Source organism: Pimephales promelas, chromosome 9, assembly GCF_988280905.1.
Source record: "Pimephales promelas chromosome 9, fPimPro1.hap1.1, whole genome shotgun sequence".
NCBI lineage: Eukaryota > Metazoa > Chordata > Actinopteri > Cypriniformes > Leuciscidae > Pimephales > Pimephales promelas.
Window position 1 is genome coordinate 19,614,095 of NC_142777.1, and position 17,401 is coordinate 19,631,495.

A 17,401-nucleotide genomic window follows, 5' to 3' on the forward strand; every position below is an offset into this window, starting at 1 on the left:
TTAATAGTCTCCTCATTCAGAATACAATTAAAATATGCGTAAATTAACAAGCTGATATGACATGAGCCTACTGTTAATCCAACTGTTGATGGACTAAAGAACAAAAACAACGGGTTCAGTTGCCCTCATTATTTAGATGCTATTGCAGGGACAATAGCAAGAATGGTTTACCTGTGCAGACATCGGGCTAACTGCACTCCAAGGCCTCTGTTGTTGGATAAAACCAACGTCACAAGGAAGAGATGAACATCCGGGATGTGTTTTGAAAACACTCACTTTTAACAATACTTACCCTTGAGGTGATATCCAGTGTTGTTTACTGCATTTAGTTTCCTGTATAGAACTCAGCATTGCCATGCAGATCTAAACTATGATTATTCCACACCAGCCCGTTCTCATCCTTTAACGTCATATAGAACGCTATATGCAAAAACGGCGCTATACTACGCACATGGCACCCTTTATCGTTAATATAACACGTGAACCCAAGACGTTATAAATCCTTTAGCGTGAATATGACACGCACACCCTACCCCACACCTAAACTTAGCCCTCACAGCTCGTGTTATATTAACGATAACGGGTGCCATGTGCGTAGTATAGCGCCGTTTTGTCATATAGCGTTCTATATGACGTCAAAGGATGAGAATGCGTTGTCCACACTCATGAAAGGCTCCAAATATAATTCGGAAATTTTACGCAAGAAATGAGTTGAGCACAGTTTCTAGCATTTTTCCAGCATCTTTTAAGCAGCTATTCTCTTGTTATGCAATGCGACCGAGGAGCTGTGTTTCAGAAACTAATCTTCCAAACCTGTATGCATTCCAAGAAAAATGAGCCTCAAGCATGATTTTTTTTTCTATGTTCTCTCTCTGTGGGAATCCACGATCTGCAAAATTAGATTTCAGATGATGAATCCCGAAAAAGAACACCAGACTGCTGTTAACACGCACGATTATGAAATGTTGAATCTTAAGGCATGATGTTCTTCTGTGGAAGAAGGATTCATATTACACCCTCTATACCATATGAAATCCTTTTGGGCAACTATGTCAACACAAACCAAACAATATAAGCCAAATAAATAAATAAAAAAAAGAGAATGTAAACCCTCTGAAATAATGCCATTGTGGATGGATGGATGGATGGATGGATGGGTGGATGGATGGATGGATGGATGGATGGATGGGTGGATGGGTGGATGGATGGTGGGGTGGGTGGGTGGCTGGGTGGATGGGTTGTCTGTGGGATTGAAGAGTGTATTTATGGCAGGAGACATGATGAGATCATTCCCAGGGGATCCAAGTGTTGATTGGCTGAGAATCATGATCAGGACAAACAGACGCTCTGGTATTCCTTCATGCTGCTACATGTGAGCAGAAGGAAAGCACCTTACAATATTCTGCATGCGAATCAAGTAGGAGGTTCACATTCCATGCTTGACATTCAGTAAGCAATACAATTACTTTGTTTCTTGTCCACGGGCTGTTTTTTGCCTTGTACCTAGACTAGGTTAGAAGGTTAAATGTCTTACTGTCAAGCGTGAGATGTCCTGAAGACAGATGAAGTCGATTCCATGAACTGACGTGACTAAACTCTTTACATAAGCTATCACCTCAGAATTGTTCTGCAGTGTTTTTACCAGTTATGAAACAACTCTATTGTGTGCATATTTAATAGAATACAAAGGCTTCTTTACTGATTGTCTCAACAGCCTTTGGCCATATAATTCTCTCAAAAGAGAGTAAGATTCGTAACAAGATATTTCACAAGCAACAATAGTTATTACCAGTCTTCCATGTTACAATTGGCTGTTTTTTTTTCTGCCTTTTGCACACTCATGTGAAATTAAACAGTTTGAACTTTCCCTAGGGGACCTACAGAGGTTAAAGCTCAACTGGTTTTGCAACAGCATCCCAGGTGAGGCATTTGCCCCCGAGTTGACCTATACTCTACCCTGCACTCACATGCATTCACCATTTATAAAGTTATACAACAACACAAAACACCAGCAATTTAACTGCTCATATTACTATCGTAAACACAAAAACCATTCTGCTCAGAATGCCATTCACAATACACATTGTTTCAAGCTTTACAGAAAGTCATGTTAATGGTATTTATACAGTATTTATATCCTTTTTACCTCTTGTAACCACAACCACAAAGTGCCCTCGACCTCAGATCACTTGGAGGTGGCTGTGGTTGCAAGAGGTAAAATCTATATAAATACTGTTCGTTTTCTCACACAAACCGCTCGTTTCGTGTCTTAGGCCATCAATGTGTGCTTACATTTACGAGTCATTGAATCATGTTTAATTTGAGGTGAACCCCATAGACCTCCAATATATGACTGACAGATAGAATTAAAAATTCAAAATTGAAAATACTGTGTAAACAAAGTCACCTACGTCTTGGATGCCCTTGAGGTAAGCTAAAACATATAAACAAAACAAAAAAGCTAAACAAAAATTAATTTTAAAGTGAACTATGCCTATAATATCATCTTGCCTTATAGTCACATTTAGAAGATTAGAGCTGGGCGATAACAGTTCAAATGTTGTGACAATGCAAGCAATCAAGCTGTTTAAATATGCTATATAGTTAGTATAGTATAACAATATAAACAATGACTACGTTTACATGCAGCCAATTTTCGGGTTATGGTCGGGTTAAGGTCATTATTCGGGTTTCTGAAACATTAGGAATAACCCGTTTACATGCGTGAGCAGAGAGAGTTTCTCCTGTATACATGGAATTGCAATATCCCGATGTAAACGGCGACGCGCAGTTAGCGTCTAGAACGCACGGACAACCTTAAGACGCAATATGCGTAATTGCCGATTCTTCTTCCTGTATCCAAAGATAACAACAACAGCAGCACGCGGATGATGAATAGTTCGGGGCAGGTAGCGATTGCCTTTATTTGCGCTTTGATGCTGGTAACGATGTGTCTCGCCATGTTTACTTCCGGTATACTGCACGCGGATTTTTGTATGCGGCGAGAAGTTTCTCTACTCAAAAGACCAAGATTCCTTGCGAATAGAACATGCGCAGAACACAAATCACTATGGGGATATGCCGATACGCATTTACATGACCAAAAATTCGGGTTAGAAAAGGGGTACCCCAGGTATAATATCTCAGTTTTTAAAATCCAGGATATGAGCATATTCGGGTTTTTTTCCGGTGTTTACATGGCCGTTCGCAACCGGGTTATTGCTAATATCACGGTTTTGAACAAGTTATTGGCTGCATGTAAACGTAGTCATAGACATAGCTGAGATTGTATATACACCTTAATGCTTGTATACTGTCTATATGCAGGCAAAGTAGGACATACTGGTGAAAATGTTACATTCTTTCAAGGATATAATAATCAAGTTGAGATTTGCAATATGGTATGCTGTTTATACTTGATGAATCTTGTGAGGTTTTGTTACATTTTTATCAATTTGGTATAGTGACAAGCCTTAGTACATGATATCTTTAATCAAATCTAGCAAAACAACTCGAAGAAAGCCAACAATTTTGAGGTACTTGGGTTCATCGCGAAAAAGTTATGTAACAGGAGCACATCATTTTCCCCTATGACACATGTCAGTGCTAGAAAACAAACTGTGCTTGTCCCGTGGTAGGACTCTGAATTCTAGGCTTTCCTCTCAAATCCTCAACCTCATGCTGGTGGCCTTTGTTCTGCTCCACTTGGTAAAAATAAGGTGTTCCAAGCACATTATTTGCGAGACTGGTACCACAGTGGAGCACACCTCTCACACAGTGTTTCACAGTGTTTTCAAAACCCCTGGGGAAAGATGGACCTTTCAGATTGAATGTGACAATGCGTCTAGGAAGAAATCCAGCACTGTTAAATAAGAGCACATTCCCTTCTCCCTTCTACAAAGAGTCTCTTTTTGAGGAGAGCTTTATTAAAGCCACCCAGATGCAGTTGAAGGATCGTCATATAATACCCTCCTCATTTAAAACTCATCAAGTTGAGGGACTAACAAACATAAGTTCTGCAAGTCATTGGCCAACTTCTGTTGGTATATTTGGCCTCTTGCACCAGCCCAGAGATTAGTAAACAGTTTAGGGTGGAACTACTACCCATATGTGTTTGTGAGGCAACATCCTTTTAAAGTCGTGTGAAAGTAACTAATGTTAGTTTCCAAATCCTCTTTCTATAGGTGGAGTGTGGTAAGCTTATCACATCCCACACCCTTAGAAATCTGTAAAAACAAGAGCAATAGTGGTTTACCTCAAATAAACAGAACATCTGGTCATGTGATTACAAAATGCTCTATCATAAGAGACATTTTGTTTGACATTTTGTACATGTTAATGGGAAGGTGTTGTCGTATATTATACTCGGAGACAAATTAAATTAATCAATCGCAAACTTCTCACGGTTTTCTGCTTCTCCGAAACAGAGAGACCATTTAGAAGATTCAATTTTAAGATTGACCAGTTAATATTAAATCATGAGAGACTTTATGGATGAAAATTATTTGGGTCAAACTGGCTTGAGTAAATACTGAGAAAAAACATCCAAAGCAATTTCAGAGAACTTGAAAAGATTCGATTTAGTCTGACTGTATACATTAAGTCTGTCTGCAACAAAAGGTCATAAGTTTGTGCATACACAGACATAATACTTGCAAGACATGTTGTCGCATCACAGAAAGTCTGAATATGTGGTTTGTACAATGGGATTTTTGTACATATCTGTGGTTATGACTTATATGCAACCCAAGTTGAACAATGGGTCATACCGGTTATGTGTTTGCCTTTCATGTCTGAAGAGGATTGACCATACGCCTAGCACTACTCTTTACAACGATTCTTGTATTCCACTGTAATTTCCTCAAATTTTTTTTTTCACGTCTTATAAGTCTGACCTATAGCAATTATATAATCTAATTCTAAATGATATCATGAAAAATTATCATGTATATTAAATATAAGTAAGGGTCCCACTTTATATTACAGTAAGTGGCTTTAAGTACTACATACTTACATTGAAATGAATAATTTGATACAACGGACTTATTGTGTACTTACATGTTTTTACATTGTACTTATATTTTAAAAATACCAGCATGTAATTACAGATATAATTACTTTATGTAATTACATTTGTAATTACACAGTTGACCCTCCCCTCACACCTTAACCTCACACCTGTCCCTAACCTTACCCGTATCACACCTCAATAGCAGCAAAAGTGTTTTACAATACAAGATGAACACATACATTGTACTTATTGTTCAATGTAAGTACATACAGTAGTACGTATAAAGCCACTTAATATAAAGTGGGACCTAAGTAAGTTATATAACTCTTGCATGTATTTATTTGGACTCTCTAATGTAATTCAATGGAAAATTTGGTAGCTGGACACCAGTCAGTGCGTTCCATAAAAGTAGTAAACACTTTGCGCTGGTAATGACTTTGTCTATTTATACTGTCAATTTTCTTCTAAAGGATCTAAAAAAAATTCCCGAAGTAAACATCTCTCATTTGCTTCTGTCTCTACAGGATGCACCTGGGAGCGAGAGGCTGTTTGTACAAAGTGAGAATGAGGTAACACCGTTTACACTGCGGATCACACTCAATAATTTTCCACAACAGGGTATTATGATCAGAGGCTTAGGAAATAATGTCACTCCTCTGAAATATGGCACAAACAGCCTACTCTGAGCCTATATTTACATACAGAACAAACAAGTAAATGTATCAGTGCACCGTAACTCGCTCGCATGCAAACCCGGCCACACTTCACCAGGCCTTGACATAGAAAAACGCCCACTACGCCAAACTGAAACAGATGTTTGGGAGTTGCATAACAGTAGAGGTCTTGCAGCTGTTTTGGGAAGCAGAACAAATGCCAGATAACCAGTGAATCCACTCTGAGTCTGAACATTGAACCATTGAACACTGTCCATGGTTGTTTACTTTAATCCAAAAATACCATGAACAAAAACTTAATGCATTTATTATGCTTGGTAATGCACCCTATAATGCATTGCATGGTCTCGTGAATAATTGTAACCAGTTATAATACATTAAAATACGTAATGCATAATGCATTGAAACACATGCCTATTTATTCATGCGTTTAGTTTTATTGAATGGTTTATCTATTCTTTTTGGAATAAGCTGGCTGCACGGTTTTAAATTGTAAGCCTTTTACCATATACATGTTCAGTACAATTAAGTTGATTTTAGTTTGCTATATAGCTGGATGTTAATAACGGCAATAAAAAAAATGAAGGAAACCTCAGATCAGAGTGCATTTGGATTCTGATATTTCCAGAAGTGATTTCCTTTTAAACCTCCACCCATCTGCAATAAGACCCAGTGGACATGACCCTGCATAGTCTTTCGAATATACTTTATTACTGCCTACCTTCCAGAATGCTGAGATGTGGGTCATACATAGAAGTCTTACATAAGGGAGAGGATTGAGTTACATTGAGCGTGGCCTTCCTAAAGAGAGAAAAATGAGGATTCCACACGCCATGGTCTGTTTTCTCACCGTGCTTGGCCCCAAAGCCTTGTGGACTACTACAGCACAGCAGCCAATGTGCACTTAGCTCTAGATCTGTGTATGTACATAGCCATCTGCAATTAAACCCTCTTTTTTCCATAGTTTATAGTTTTTTTTGTTTTTAAAAGCCATTTTGATTGTCCAGTGGAAAGTCCAAACTTATTTTATTATCATGCACATGGTGCCACTCTCACTGAGGTCAATGACATTTATCTTTATGTGATTACTGGAAAGAATTTGATTATTCATATAAAGAAGTTTCATTGCATGTAGTAAAATGTGAGAAGCAAGTGATGTCCGAGCATTCTTGAATAGCAAATGTCTATCATAAACTACCATGCATGCTAAGAGGATATTATTGGTCTAAATTTGCTTTGTGAAGGCCTTATTTTCCATGCATGAACTTGACTTATAGTGTCAAACACCTCATTTTTAAAAGACTCTCAATCTTATATTGAGGCCAAGGAAGTTTGCTCTGATTTTACATCAAATTTAAAGTTGTATTTTTATAGAGACCGATTAAGAATCTGATTGTAAGAGGTGGTATGCACTACTAAATATAAAACTACAGAAAATCTTCTTGTCCTTCATGAAGAAAAAGCAAAAGATCTGAGGGTAGTATTTAGTGTAAACATCAGGTTTATTGCAATGTGCATTTTGCATCCATAAATCGTAAAAAAACAAAACACCATGGACACAATAAAGCAACAATACCCATGTTACAAAAAGACTGCTGTCAAAAAAACATCTTCCTGTGAAAAGTTACACATGGTCCTGTTGGTTTGTGAGTATTAGGCAAGTCTTTGGTGGTTAGAGTTTATTGAAAACCATGTGGCCTCCTTAAGAGACCATCGTGCCTGTTAGTTGGTTGGCAAAGAAGGTCAACAGGAACACGTTTGACATGTCGGCGGAACATTATCCGCCCCTCGCCTCGTCCGTTTCAGAACATTTCGCTTTACATCAGGTGCTAATTTACAGAACTATAGCAAATGTATACAGATTTTCATTCCCACAAAAAGAGCAATCATTTTTTACACACAGCCCACATAAACAAGTTGATTTTGTTCCGTTTCAAAACACAAACAAGCAACAATCCCCCTAAGCAGCAGGCCCCATCTGCAGAGATACAAGCGATGCTATACAAATCATATGGCAGGAGTCACCGCTGTGGACTAGAGGACCGGTGCTCCGTACAGGTCTGTCTCAAGCGTCCTGAACTAACGGAGCTAAGAATGTCCACAGCACTAGGGATCAGGGAACAAGAGTCCCGTGCAGCTTGCGTCAGGTGGGGCTCTCGTGAGACTGTGGGGGCATATCGTAGGGACGTAGTACGTTTCCTTGGCTTGACCGAAGATGCGCTCTTGGCCAGCTCCATCAGGCAAACCCCTCTCCGTCTCGTCGTGAGAGGGACCAAAGGAAAGCAAGGCTGGGCCCCCTTCCAAGCAAGGGGCACGTCAGTCCCGTTGTACAGTAACCTCAGACGTCTACATCACTCTCTCTTTTCCATGTTAGTCCGAAGAGATTGTCGGATAATACAGAACTTGGCCACTGGTACGTCGTAATGCTTTCATTTCAGGTCAGGTTTCATCTGTACAGCCAGCTTCAACTTGAAGTTGCATATCTGGAGGTCCATTTCAGGTGAGAGCTGTGGCTCTGCCCGCCCCATGGCAGAGCCACTTATACAGCAGACCCCGTGCTGATGTACTGGTGCTCGCCGTTCTCGGGGGAGCCCAGCTCCAGAGGCTCCAGGGGGAGGCTGGAGTCTGAGGGCAGACGGGACTGAAACTTCTCCAGCTGCTCTGGGCTCGCCAGGTTCTTCAGCAGGCTGTTCTCACGCTCCAACTGGTTGTTTTTCTCCGCTAGCTCCTTGATCTGCTCCTTCAAGATCTCCACTTCTTCTCTGACTGCATACATTAAGTGATTCTTTACAAGATCCTACGAGAGAAATACAGAGAATTGAGTTTCCACGATCGCACCAAAACATACGCAGACTATTAAATGCATTGCAACTGATCTGTTTGCATGTGGAAGTCATGTTTGAACTCAGAAGAATGAGGCTGAGAACTTGAGCACATGTATTTTACTCCTTGAAGAGCCCAATGAAATAATCGGTCATTTATTCAGGGTTCCTGAATTTGTTATGACAACAACTGTATGTTCTATAATTGTGAGGGAAAGAGAATCCAAGGAGCTGTTTACATAATATCGTTTTTAATTAAAAACTGAAGACTTTGTATGCATTTTGCCCATTCATTTACACAGCAAAAACAGCGTTTTTTGGGGCCTGAAAACAAACTTAAAGTTTCAAAGTGCGAGTGTTTGAAACTAAATCGCTGTATCGTCTGTAAAGTTAAACGCGAATTTGTGAAAACGGTGACGCCATGAACATGCATATTACATGTTTATTGTCTATAGGAGCACAGCATTTCTTTGTAATGACATCGCCAACTACTGGCCAAGTATGAATACAGAATTTTTTTGTCTTTTTAGCTGATCAGTCTGAACAGGATTGTTTTGACAATGTTGTCGTCTGTGCGTGAAAAACGCTAATTAAAAACTTTACAGTTCTTTTTAGTACATAGTGTAAATGAAGAGTTCAAATGCAAAAGCCTCTAAGTGCCATTTGAAATGTTCTTCTTTAATGATGATTTTTATTAAACTTGTATATTTAAGTTCAGTAATTTCACTTAAATAACAATTAATAGGTAATTATCATTGCCATTTAAGTGAAATCACTGAACTTAAATACACAAGCTTGATAAAAATGATCATTCTAGAAGAAAATTTCAAATGGCACTTAGAGGCTTTTGCATCTGAACTCTTCAAATGTACCCTAAGAATAATTGCATGTTTCCCATTTGTATTTTTTTTTTATTGCAATTCAAATATTTGCAACTATTGTGAGCATGATTTATATACTGCAAGACAGTAATTGTTATACATGAATACCAGATCATTTAAAGATAATTTGTACCAGATATGGTAGTTAAAGCCATGCATTTGTTTGTATCGTTAAATAGTACTAATATGAGTTTAATACCCTTTAAAGAACAACAACAAAAAATGGGTTGCATATATGACATGGGGGATTAAATGGATTAAAACAAACTTTTACTATCAGGTAATTGTGATGTTGGGAATTTAAGAATAATTATCTAAGAATGATCTATTACGCTTAATCCACAATCAGGTTAATTATTCAAATGTGGCTCTGGGTTAACAAACACAAATATTGTGAGAATATACTATAATGAGCAATCTTAATACATTAGAACATAAATTACAAAACATTAATACATAAGACTTTTCAGATTATTTGTGCCAAACATGCTTTTTTTTCATTTATAATTAATAGTAATGTTTAATAGATAAATTAGTAAATAGTAAGTTTTTCACTTTTGGTTACAGGGGGGATTAAATGGGTTAAACAATAACTTGTATGTGGTGTTGTACAACAACCTTTGACTTTTACTGCAAACAAATGCATATGCAATGCACTATATGCAGCAGCTCCAGAGCGTGCCACAGCTCTGGTTACAGCCTACACAGAAACTAGATACTTTCCACTGCAAGTCTACAAACATGTTCATAGTGTTAAAAGAATAACTTGGATCTTACCATCGCTTGTTCGATCTTGTTGTCAATTGCCACAACGCTTGCGCCAGAGGCACTGCAAAAGACAAAGACACAAAGTATTAAAACGCAGTTCAGACACTGCAATAACAAGCTCTTAGTGCGTGACATCTGTGTCGATGCCGCAAAACACCAAACTAAGATGTATGTCCGACTGTAATTTCTGTCGACTGTCAAAAGCATCTAATAATCTCGTGAAATCGGCCTACCTGTTGTCTAGTTTGACCGAGACTACATCCCCGCCGAGGAAGGATGAGAAGAATGAGATGGAGAAATTGTGCAGCTGATAGACTGCGAGCTCCATTGGCGTTTTAAACATCTCCGTGCTCATGTTGAGTACAAGACCCGTCTGAATAATACTTCTCGCCACGTTTGCGACTTGCTTGAACACGATTTTAAGATCCTGGTGGTTTGTGTTGCGTTGCTCTGTTGCAATACGCGCAGATAAAAGCGGGCGCTATGAGTAGACTAGGAGCGGTTTCAGAGAAACACTGTCGGCTCGGCAAGTGATGCTATTTCTGCTGCAGCGGGCTTATATACTCCGCTCGGTGACGTCATATGACGCCCGCATGTATTATTCAAATGAGGCTTGTGGCATAGATTTTCGTTTTGCCCTCTCACTGAACTCGCTCAAAGAACACACAGCATGCAGCAGCAGCAGCAAACGCGGGACAAACCTCCACAACACATTAACACAAACAAGACACGCAGTTAACAAGCGCCCTTTTTGATATTTGATACTATGTTTATACCTACGTCGTTATTGCATGCCCAGTGAAATATATAGCTGCCCTATGACAAAATAGGTGAATGCACTTGTCTTATCCATGTTAAGGTTTCACTTTAACTAACCACGCGTTCCTACAAAGCTTAGTAATTTGTTACAAGGTGAAAATCAGTAGCCTAATTGAGCAGTTTTATTATTGACAGAATTGTCTTTTTTTATTATTGTCTTTCAATCGATGCCTCCAGGTCTAAGTTTAAGTTTACAGTTTTGCAGTCGACTGCTCAGAGATAATGAGAACTGGATGGGAAAGATTTTCTCCACATTGTCTGACTTCAGCCTTTAGTGCCTCTAGTGGTCAAACTGTGTGTAACAGTCATAAGGCTCAACCAAGCTAGAATCAAAGTAACACTTTGATATCATAAGCTAATAGACACTTTGATATCAGTAAGCTAATATTTGAACATTTTTCTGATTTAGAAACACATTGTTGCACTGTCCATCAGCTTTCTTTTTAACATTAAAACTGTTGAGTCATAATAAATGAATACAACGGTAAAGTCCTCAGCAAGTACATTTGAACGCATTTTACATTGCAGTTATAACATAGTGAAAGAAACCACACCAAAAAATAAACAACAATATAAGAAACCAAAATCAAAAATGCCTACCTCAAATTATAAATATAACTATGTAATAACATAAACTATAACAAAATCAAACTTCAATTTTGTCCAACAAACATGCACGGCTCACAAACAGACACTGTTATTATTCTCATAATATCTTTCTTGTGAATTGATTTTTTTGTGGGAAATCATTTGATGGGTCTTGCAAAGTTATTAAAATGAATTTATTACAGTATGTCACAAAACGTTGTTTTTTTTTTGTTGTTGTTTTTTTGGAGGGGGGGGGGGGTTGTTACAGACATTATTGACTCATTCGCAACATTTTACAGTCTATCATATATCTTTTCTGAGCGGAGCAAGAATTTGTTTGGATCAGTGTAGCCCTTTAAAAGGGGACGGCTCGAAGTTGATCCTCATAATGAGACTCTACAGAAAAGCACAAATTAGTCACCGTGCTGTCACTTTCCATTTCATGCAGAGTTAGTAAAGCTGACAGATTAGATTTCAGAGGAATGCTCCAGAAAGAGTTAACCTAACTCCTGGTGAGCTGTAGTCAGGATAACTGACAAGACGTTTGCACAGTCTGTACAGTATGCAATGATAATCCTCCCTCAGACGAAGAGGGAAAGACCATGTGGCTACTTTTGAAGAGTTATGCCTGAGAGTCTGCAGGCAATCAAGTGTCACAGAACCTCCCGGTTATAAAGTACCACTAATAGTGTGTTAATCGTCATCATTTTACTCAGTTAGACTCTCTAGCAATAGAAAGTTAAATTACATTCCAAGGAAACTGAGACTAATAAATTTGCAAAAAAGAAAAAAAAAAGTTCAGTTGAACTTTTGAATAAACTGAATAAATGTCAACTTTCACATTGCTTTGATGCAGCAATATGAGCAAACAGATGCTTCATTCAGTTGCCACAAAAAAAAAAAAAAAATCTCGCACATCACAGTAAACACAGATGTGCCATGGTACAGTGTGTCTCCGTCTGTCACCATGGCCAGGGTGGAGACATCCCAGACACTCTCCGCTAAACAAATCCTTCACACTGCTACTACAAAATTAAAACAAGGTTGGAAACTTTAAGACTGGTCTCAGTGTGTATATATTATGTCTAATACATTTACACTGAGTGGCACTAATTATTTACACTTTCAACAGGACTTACTTAAATAAAAAACACACAAAAAAAGTCTTAGAGTTCTCAAGACACACCTAACCATACTTGGTTAACTTAGTAATCATCTACTTAAGAACACACGAAAGAATGTGTGGAATGACATATTTTCACATTTGCATTCTGTAAATAGTTGAGGCTTATTATTTCAACAATTGTAATCTAGTTTCTAGGAGGACAGCTAGAGAGAAACCCTTACCATAGTGAAGAATAAAATATGTAAATAGCATCATCAGTCTAAACTCTTGATTTAGACGAATTACTACGAATTGAAAAAAAAAAAACAAGTTATGCAATCCATCTGTAAGTACTTAGTAACATGATCCACGATGAACCCGGTAATGCACTTCGCTGACTGTCTGTATCGTAATGATTTTCACACCTTGCAGAGCAAGACCTACTCAGTATTAGCCAGTTTGAGTGGTTAGACCAGACTAACTTTCCTTGCTCACATTCACGCCTATCAATCAATCCATCAGCTGTCAGTTGTTATGATACACTCATTCTTACACTTACCGTCTGTCCCTCTTCTTAAACAGACTAGGTGAGTAGATAGGTGGCAAACTCATGGCTGTTGCTCTGCGGACTGTCACTATAAACAAGTCTCTAAGGATGCACCCCAAGATACGACCTTGTGAGTCGAGCAGCGTGAATGGTGTGGATGTCCCATTCTCTGTTAGATGGGAGGGAGGTGGACATACAGAGATGTTGTGTAGTTTTTCTCTGTTCACTCCCTGTCTGTTTTTTGTTTTTTTGCTTTTTTCTGTTTTTTTTTATTTTTCGGAAGTTTGATTTGCGACTCTCAGAATATTCTGAGTATGATAAATGATTAACGCTATACAAATGGAGTATCACTGGCCCTTTTGACACCTGGTTTTTGCAGGTAGACGCCCATGTGGTCGAATGTGTTCGAAGAGCAACAAAAGACCGCCTGTTCTCCGCCTATGCTGACTAAATGTCAGGGGACCTTTAAATTGAAAAATATGAAAAAAGTCCATACATTTCCTCACCCATACACCTTCCCCTCGAAAAAATGACGACATAAGTGGGTGAAGGTGGACAAAAGTCATGGATTAAAGTACCAGGTGTAAACGTGTATGCGTTTTCCTCGTCCGATTGTGATCAGATAGTCCAAAACGCAGGTGCAAACGGGGCAGTTGTTGCTATCTGGAATTTCCGAACACATCCATCTCTGACTCTGCAAAAACAGTATGAATTTCCATCTACAATTTTCCATAACTGTTTATCGAAGAAGTTTGTTCAGCTTAAGTTCCCTTTTGTAGGATAAGAAAAGACGTGCTTCAACTTTTATGTATAGACCATGCTCATTTCTCAGAAAACAGATTTGTTTTGTCTGACTGTCTGAAAGGACTTATGCGTGACTGCAAAAAAGAAAAAAAAGAAAAGCATATTATGTAGCATGCTATATAATTGGGTGTTTGTTTGCCCACATAAATCATGTCGGTACAGGAGATGCGCATACAATGTTTATTTTCATTGCTTTAATCTATTAGATACATTAAACTGTTTAATTGAGCTGAGTCAAAAACGCATTAATATGTCATACCGACGTAATTCAATTCAGCCTGAAAAGGCCTGAAGGTGTTTGTCTGTTGGCGTCTATAATGTAATTTATTTCCATGTTCCAAAAGTAAAACTTTCCTTTTGAACAACGTGTGCGAATTTGCTCTGCTTGTTTTTCCCATGTCAGGATGGCTTCCCAATGTATTGTGCTTTCACGGAAGCCCTTGACTTGACCTACTTGAGTGTTAATTCGTGAGTGCCAGGTCCTGTCCTGAACATTAATAAGATGGCAGTTTATACCAGAAAGTTACAAAACAGAACGATTCCTAGAACTTTACATTTGTAAGTGTGAGAAAGTTGAATTTTCATCATTACTCCAGTCACATGATCCTTCAGAAATCATATCATGGCAAAGTTGAAACAGTGGTTATTATTTTGTGCTTTATTTTATTTTTAGGATTATTTGATCAATACTAACCCCAAATGTGTTTAACTGTAGTGCTCAATAATGCCTGTTCCAACTGACACGATGAAATGAGGTGGAAAACAGATTATGTCACCCATGCAGCAACTTGCGTGCAGTGGCTGACTGAGCAATTATGATTGCTCAGACTGTCAATGGCATTATTATCTTAATCTTAGTGCATGAAGGAGCTGCTTATGTAAGACTTTTTTTTCTTTTTCTTTCTTTCTTTCTTTTTTTTTTTACAGTTATAGAACCGCCTCGAATCACACAGCAAGTATTAGCAGATGTTTACCTTTACAGCCCAGGTGTGTCACAGATCCGACCCTCTTTGTTGCTTTGTTATCTGTCTAGACAAGACTTTAATTAACTTCTCTATTAGCCAGTTTCCAGTGGGCTTCATGGGAATTCTGCACAGCCTCCACTAAAGACCCAATTTGTTCATGACAGGGAGCACAGGTCCCCTGTAATACATTGGCTAAGCCACTTGAGGCTGTTGTGGACATTCAAGAGCCCCTATTCCTGCTGGATATTTACACCCGCTTGAGAGCTTTGTCACCCCAGCAAGTGCACTCATCTGTCTTTATGCAGCTAAAGGGAATATACTGCCCTCTCCTGCTGTATGGGCTTGTATTTTCAGATTTACAAGCTATAACAATGGAATCAACCTATATATATATATATATATATATATATATATATATATATATATATATTTAATTCTGATATGCTCTCAATTAATATGCTCATTGGTAACAAAAAACATTTCTTATTTTTATTGATGTTAATTTTTTTTTATATTTAAAAAGTAGACTGAAAGTATGCATTTAATTAAAAACTTTTAAAAGGTAGTGTGCGGGCGAAATTTTTAATTTGTTGACTATAAAAACTTAAACGCATCTCATTTAGAAACAAACATAATTTGACTCTTGAATGGACATTGCCATCTTATTACTGTGCATGCAAAATATTATGGAAATAATTGTTCTGCTCAATCGTGCCATTTCCAAATTAGTAAGTAAAGTATGAAATGTAGAAATATGACACATTACGTGAGTTAGAAATAGACCCCCCCCCCCCTCCCAAAAAAAAAAAAATTGATGTTCACACTTTGTAAAATTATATAAAATTGCTCTAATTTACCCGTCATAGATATTCAAGCGAATAAAAGGAGGGAACATTAAGTGTCATCATTATCATCATTGTGCCATCATTAATATAATCATCATAAACACAGAACATTAGTCCCAAGGTTATGTTTAATAAATAAAATCCATTCATGCATTTAAAAAAATCAGTACAGTGCAAATATGAGTAGTCTTCATTAAAGTGATGACTCTAATTTCTCATATAATACAATCATGTCTTCAAGTGAGTCTTCAGCTCTGTACGGTATGTACCAATGGTCCACGTGTTCAAGCAGCCCCTGCTGTGTGGACATGAAAAGAGATCTTTCCAGATGTATCTGTACACTCTTAATTAATAATACATTGAACCATCAGAGTGTGTTACTCTTGCACGGCTGCTCATGGGTCATACTGATCAATGCGTCTCACTGGGCCGTGGCCTCCCGTGGACTCGGCAATGAGGAAGAACACCTTCCCTCAGAAATTGGACTGTGCATGGGCGGTTAATGTACTAAGGCTGTTGTAAATATTCCATCAACCTTCCAGAGTTAGCACGTATTCTAATAATATATATATATATATATATATATATATATATATATATATATATATATATATATATATATATCGCTGTAAAAAATAATCCTGTAAAAAAAAAAAAGGTAAACTACTGGCTGTGGTTGCCAGCATCATACCATAAAAAATATGGTGCGTTACCGGTTTTAAAATTAACAGCTAAATACAGTTTGTCAGCTACAGCTAAATGCTGTTAACTTACAGTTATATACTATAATTTAACAGCATAATACTGTAGCTGACAATAGCTTACTGTAGCTTATTTTAAAAACGGTAAAACAGTAGGGTTTTTTTTTTTTACAGTGTATATATATATCACATATAATCATAAATTGAATAGTATTCAACTGATAATAATCAGAAATGTTTCTTGAGCACCAAATCAGCATGAGAAAATGTGACACTGAAGACTGGAGTAATTATGCTGAAAATTCAGCGTTACCATCAAAGTAGTAAATTAATATATGTTAAAAATATTAAAATAGAAAATTAATTCATTAATTCAGAAAGTTCTGTTAAATTGTAATAATATTTTAAAATATTATTCTGTTTACTTAGTGAGCACCAGAGAAACCTTCTAAAATCTTACAGTTTATTTTATAATATTATCCTATTTATTATATGGAATACAGTAATATATCAGATTTAAAAATCATATTATTGTAAAGCTCTTGTGACTGAGGAGGGGTTATCAGCTGAAAGTTTTATTACTGCACTTTAGCCTGATGGGAGTCTGTGGGTAGCCAGTGACTTCACTGCCTGCAAAGTGGCAGCACAATGTTAGCGAAGCCCCAGTGTTCTGGCCTTGGAAGATAAGTGGACATGCCAGGAGAAAGGGGAAGCATAAGGCTTCTGATGTCAGAGCGTGGTCATTACATCCGCTTTAACGTAGATCCGCTGGCATCAACACAATGTGCAAAGCCTGGCGGTGTGCCTCCTGCTAAACCCATTCATTAGTGCATCTCATCTCAACTGAAAACAAAACGTGTGTCTGTGGAGC

General features: G+C 37.8%; 1 protein-coding gene across 2 annotated transcripts in view; it reads right to left on the minus strand.

The window, feature by feature from the left end:
* Positions 1-7,168: 7,168 nt before the first annotated feature.
* Positions 7,169-17,401, minus strand: part of tsc22d3 (TSC22 domain family, member 3) — a 33,483-nt gene continuing 23,250 nt past the window's right edge. Inside the window, exons 1-3 of one of the 2 annotated variants that reach the window (XM_039648497.2) lie at positions 10,390-10,706; positions 10,166-10,217; positions 7,169-8,482 (exon numbers count right to left, since the gene is read on the minus strand). In XM_039648497.2, the coding sequence (XP_039504431.1) occupies positions 8,225-8,482; positions 10,166-10,217; positions 10,390-10,511 (432 nt within the window). In that variant the 5' untranslated portion in view covers positions 10,512-10,706 and the 3' untranslated portion in view covers positions 7,169-8,224. Of the gene's footprint in view, positions 8,483-10,165; positions 10,218-10,389; positions 10,707-17,401 lie in introns of those variants that run through there. The other variant, XM_039648496.2, reaches the window with a different exon arrangement.